The sequence below is a fragment of the Bidens hawaiensis genome, unplaced genomic scaffold (genome assembly GCF_021521415.1).
Source record: "Bidens hawaiensis isolate Kalapana, Puna unplaced genomic scaffold, B.hawaiensis_p1.1 tig00017861_1, whole genome shotgun sequence".
Classification (NCBI taxonomy): Eukaryota; Viridiplantae; Streptophyta; class Magnoliopsida; order Asterales; family Asteraceae; genus Bidens; species Bidens hawaiensis.
In genome coordinates this window covers 399,881-405,880 of record NW_027492698.1, presented here as the reverse complement: position 1 = coordinate 405,880, position 6,000 = coordinate 399,881, and the positions used below count along the sequence as shown (strand labels likewise).

The 6,000-nt window shown below is 46.0% G+C and overlaps 1 protein-coding gene across 1 annotated transcript in view; it reads right to left on the bottom strand.

The window, feature by feature from the left end:
* The window catches only part of LOC143554885 (ABC transporter G family member 31-like), a 22,532-nt gene continuing 16,532 nt past the window's right edge, over nt 1-6,000 (bottom strand). Inside the window, exon 4 of the mRNA XM_077044548.1 lies at nt 1-231. Coding sequence (XP_076900663.1) covers nt 1-231 — 231 coding nt within the window. The remainder of the gene's footprint in view (nt 232-6,000) is intronic.

The window sequence follows — 6,000 nt, the reverse complement described above, 5'->3', positions numbered from 1 at the left end:
CTATCTTTTCTGGAAGTTAAGAAACTTGAGGGAAAGAGCAAACACAAGAAAGAATGATAAACTGACTGCAAATATAACCGCAGCTGCAATACCAATCATGCTGGATTCGATACCAAGTTCTTCCTTCAAAAAGCCTTTCACTGTCCCTTGAAAAGCAGGCCCCACAATCAGGTCTTCCACGTCACCAAGTTGAGAGCCAACTAGACCTTGCAAAGTCCACGCGATCGGGCACTGAAGAGGTAGGTCCCAGCAGAGATCAGTTGGTCCCGCAAGACTCACCTTGAACAGGGACGTCTGCGCAAAGGCCATCTGCTCCCGCAGGACCCACCATGCTCATAGGATCTTACGCGCAGTACACAAGCTGAACACGCAGGGAAAGCCTCCCAATGGTGAAGTACCCCGCCTGTTCCCGCAGTTGCGGATACAAGCCATCAGGGAAGGCTACCCGCAGACAGCAGGGCTACACGCACAAGACACTAGCTACTTCAGTAGTCACATGAAGAAATGAGCAAGGCGGGAACAATCCCGCCTAAATGAGCCAGTCTGATTCTGAAAGATCTTTTGTACCATGCCTACCAAGGTATGGACAGGACAGACGATCTGACCAGAACAGCCCATGAGCCAATCACAGGGTGACAGCTCATCGACAACAGCGCGAGGAGGAGCACCCTCTAGTACTGTTTGTCACTATTAGCCGCTGCCTACTCACCAACCCTTACTGAGGAGCATGCGCGGCCTACAGTTGGTGGAATAGTGTTACTGTTGGCCGTAACCTATTCACCAACCAGCATGGCCTGCGTACAATCCACAGTAAGTGGGACGTGCATAAACTACAGTTGGTGGAATAGTGCAGCCGACTTTGTTACTGTTGGCCGTAACCTACCCACCAACCAGTATGGCCTGTGCATAGTCCACTGTTGGTTGAACAGGAATACTATTCAGCCGGCTGTACCTTCTTGGAAACCTACCTTCGGCTATAAATACTCCAATATCTTGGAATGGTAAGATCATCTGATATCCAGTTATCTAGCAATCTCTTAATATACACTTATATTCAGAGCAACCTAGTCTGATTCTCACGCCGGAGGGTGGTCACAAGGAGGAACTCCCCCCTTCTCAGTGACGAGCTTACGGTGTTTGTTTTGCAGGTCTCCTGAAGAACAGCCTTCTCAGTTAGACCTCATCCGTGGGAAACATTACTTAACCCCCAGATTATCTATAATCTGTACCGGGTCACTTAGTGTTTCTTCATTGGCGCCATCCGTGTATAAAAGCTAGAACTACTTTAGTTTTTTCACAATTTCTGAAGAAATGGTTAACGTTACTCCGGTTCAAAGGCCAGTAACCGACCAAGAAACCCCGGTAACAACCCCAGCAACTGGGGGAAACACCGGCGGTTATACAATCCTTACGAACACTACCCCGACTACCCAAGCCGGGGCAAGTGGAGTAAATATTCCATTGGGGTTCTCCGATACCCAACTTGTCACACCCGGCCCTGAGCAGCGGAAACAGCCGGGCGCGCGCGAGTGGGAATTGATACTTAAGCACGGGCCATTGCAAACATTCAAAGTAAGATTTACATGCGCATGAAAAGTTTAATACAAATACATTACATTGTTTAAAAATTACATAAAAACATCCAAGTATAAAAATTGTTGAAGATTTCCACGCCATATCCCCATGCGCGGCGGGAACAACCACGCGCATCGAAGGGATAGAACTAAAATCTTCCAAAAAGCTAGTTTAGATGTTTAGCGTGAGGTGCTCTAAGTGTGATTCCATGCGCTACCTAGTTATCTCCTGAAAGACACGTAAAAACATTTGAATCAGTATAAACTGAGTGAGTTCACAAGTCTTAGTAACTTGATAAATCGTATTGCATCATAATCTTGATACAAATCATTCTGAAACATAATTCTGATAGCATCATTAAAACACATGCTTGATAAAACATAGTTATATCAACATATTCTGATAAAATCGTTCCGCGGTTTACGCGCGAACATTTCTGGGAACTGTGCTCGTCTATGCAAAGTGGCGCTGCCACTACGAGCTAAAATAAGTAATACCGTCCCGCGGGTTACGCGCGAACGTTTCAGGAACATGTGCTCGTCCATGCAAAGTGGCGCTGCCACTACGAGCTAAAATAATAATTCCGTCCCGCGGGTTACGCGCGGACGTTGTGCCGGAAAACAAGGCGCTCGTCCATGCAAAGAGGCGCGACCCCTACGAGCGGGTTCAAACCCATAGTACTGCCCCATGACCATACTAGGCACTCGTCCATGCAAAGAGGTGCGACCCCTACGAGTGGGTGGATCAAACCAGCAGTCCCTACCCTTAGAGTTCCAATGGTAAAGTGATCACTTACTCGAGTTCTAGCGCACATACATCGAAAACCTTAGATAACCGTTTGCATTACTCAACATGAAACATAACTTAAACACATAATCGCTTGCATAGCTTGTAAGTATACCATGATAAACATTATTTAAGTACGTGTCCCTCGCCCCGAAAACAGTTTAAAAATAGTGAAAACAGTGAAAATAGGGGCTGTGAGACTCACCTGTGGTTCTTGTTAAGGGATTAATCGAGATTCGGGTTTTCTTGGTGTTGGCCTCGGAATCGAAGGTCTAGTAACAGGATCGGAGCTGGGAACAACGGATGCTTGGGAGAGGATTAGTGCAAGTTTGTAGTTCTTTGAAGTGTGTTTTGGGTGATAATTTAGGTTACAAATTTATAGGCAAACTCAAGGGAACACAATCCCTTGCTTTAGGGGATTGAAATCTTTTCATATCTAGGTGTAATGATGATAAAGTATGGAAATTATTATTGTTTATTGTTTACTTAAAAGTGGAGGAGTGGACAAAAGATCTTGATTTGATTTGGACAGGACATGCAGGTCTGGGGTTGGTGAGAATAGGGTGGCTGACAGTTGACTTTTCATGTTACAGTGTGCTTTTTCAGGTACTTTTGTCAGTGTACAGTAAAAAGTGGAAAATCTCTGAAACACGCTACTGTTTCCTTTTGGGCGGGAGTAATCTCCTTATGTCTGGAGAATAGCCTAAGTGTTCTGTGCGCATCACTTTGTGCGCATAGCTTTCTGCGTGAAGGACATTTCTTTACTGCGGGTAGGTGCGTAACCTTCTCGCAGTTGGGGATATTGAGTTTCATTTGTAGATTCTCCAGGTGGTCTTGGTATTTCAACATAGTGATCAGTCATGTTGAAGTCAATTCCATCTTGGAGCTTCAGACAAACTAGCTCTCAATGTTCCCGCCATGCGGGGAGGTTAGTTCCCTTCCGCACGCGCATAAACGATGTAGGATGCACCCGCCTTAGCATCATGCGGGATGGTCAACCCATAGACAACATAACGTTTAAGTTACATGAAAACATAAAGCCAAAACATTCACGCATGGCGCATATAACATATGCTCACGCTGGTTCTTAACATGGTGCGCTCGCGCAGGTTGCACATAACAAATGCACGCGCTGACTAACATGGCGCGCTCGCGCAGGGCGCACATAACAAATGCACGCGCTGACTAACATGGCGCGCTCGCGCAGGACGCACATAACAAATGCACGCGCTGACTAACATGGCGCGCATAATATTTACAATCACCTAATTATTAGGTTGATTACTTAGTTTAAGGGATTGGGAATTTACCGGGTGTCACATTCTCCCCTCGTTAAACGAATTTCGTCCCGAAATTTAGGAGACGTTGCTGGCAGAAGCCATGCTCTGAAAGAGGTGTGGGTATTTCTTGCGTATTTGGTCTTCTCTTTCCCAAGTGAATTCAGGCCCACGCCTCGAGTTCCATTGAACCTTTACTAACTTGATTTTGCTCCTGCGTAACTTTTGTTCTTTCCAATCGGTTACTGCTATAGGTTCTTCTATGAAGTGCAGCTGTTTGTCGATGTGAATCTCTTCCATCGGCAAAATCAACGTTTCGTCAGATAAGCACTTTTTGAGGTTGGACACGTGAAACGTATCATGAACTCCACTGAGTTCGGCGGGTAAACGGAGCTTATAAGCAACCGGACCGATCCTTTCCAGGATCTCGAATGGTCCAATGAAGCGCGGATTCAACTTTCCTCGCTTGCCGAAACGGGGGACTCCTTTCCATGGAGAGACTTTCAAAAGTACTTTATCCCCTACTTGAAACTCCAATGGTTTCCTTCGCACATCTGCGTAGCTCTTCTGTCTGTCGCGCGCTGTCTTAAGGCGATCCCTTATCTGAAAAATCTTGTCTGTTGTTTCTTGGATCAATTCTGGACCAGTCATTTGCTTGTCACCCACTTCAGCCCAGCACAGTGGGGATCTACACTTGCGCCCATACAAAGCTTCGAACGGCGCAGCCTTAATGCTTGTGTGATAGCTGTTGTTGTAAGAAAATTCAACCAATGGGAGATGAGTATCCCAGCTACCTTCGAAATCGATTGCGCACGCGCGTAGCATATCTTCCAATGTCTGGATTGTTCGCTCGCTTTGCCCATCCGTTTGAGGATGATATGCCGTACTCATGTCAAGACGAGTACCTAAAGCCCCTTGTAACGATCCCCAAAACCTTGATGTGAACCGACTATCTCTGTCAGAAATGATGGACACTGGGATTCCATGTTTTGAAACTACTTCTCGAATATACAGTCGGGCTAACTTTTCCATCTTATCGGTTTCCTTGATTGGCAGGAAGTGCGCTGACTTAGTTAGCCGATCCACAATAACCCATATTGTGTCATAACCCCCAGGTGTCCTTGGCAGTTTGGTGATGAAGTCCATAGAGATTTGTTCCCACTTCCACATGGGAATTTCTGGCTGCTGAAGCAACCCTGATGGTTTCTGGTATTCAGCCTTCACCTTCGAACACGTCAGGCACTTACTGACATACGTCGCGATGGCGCCTTTAAGATTGGGCCACCAATACAGCGTTTTAACATCTTGGTACATCTTGTCTGCGCCAGGATGTACGGAATACCGCGTCTTGTGAGCTTCGTTCAAGACCTGCTCGCGCAATCCTCCCTTGAGAGGGACCCATATGCGGTTAGCGAAATATAGATTGCCGTTCTCTTTAAGTTCCAAATTCTTAACCATACCCCCAAGGCATTCGTTTTTAACAAACTCTGGTTTCAAGGCTTCTTGCTGAGCGTCTCGGATGCGGGTAGAGAGATCTGCGTGAATGGTCAACCTTAGAGCCTTGACTCGTAGCGTTTTTATTCGCTCCTTCCTACTTAGCGCGTCTGCTACCACATTCGCCTTTCCAGGGTGGTACTTAATCTCACAATCATAATCGTTCAACAACTCCACCCATCTTCGTTGCCTCATGTTTAAATCCTTTTGATCAAATATATGTTGAAGGCTCTTGTGATCCGTAAAGATTATACACTTTGTACCATAGAGGTAATGGCGCCAAATCTTTAGCGCGAAGACAACCGCTCCAAGTTCTAAATCATGCGTTGTGTAGTTCTTTTCATTGGTCTTGAGTTGGCGTGAGGCATACGCTATGACTTTGTCTCGCTGCATAAGGACACATCCAAGTCCCTGATGTGAAGCGTCGCAGTAAACAACAATGTCATCCATCCCCTCGGGCAAAGACAAAATTGGCGCACTACTTAACTTCTGTTTCAACATTTGAAATGCTGTTTCCTGATTTTCGCCCCAAACAAACTTCTTGTCTTTCTGAGTTAGCGCGGTCAGAGGTAGAGCTATTTTGGAGAAGTTCTCAATGAAGCGTCGATAGTAGCCAGCTAGTCCTAGGAATTGCCTCACCTCAGTTGGGGTTTTTGGCGCTTCCCAGTTTTCGATGGCCTTGACTTTGGAAGGATCAACGTGAATTCCTTTCTCGTTTACAACGTGACCGAGAAAGTGAACTTCTCTAAGCCAAAACTCGCACTTGGAAAACTTCGCATACAACTTTTCTTTCCTCAACAATTCCAAAATCAATCTCAGGTGTTGCTCATGCTCGGCCTTGGTCCGTGAGTAAATCAGAATATCATCT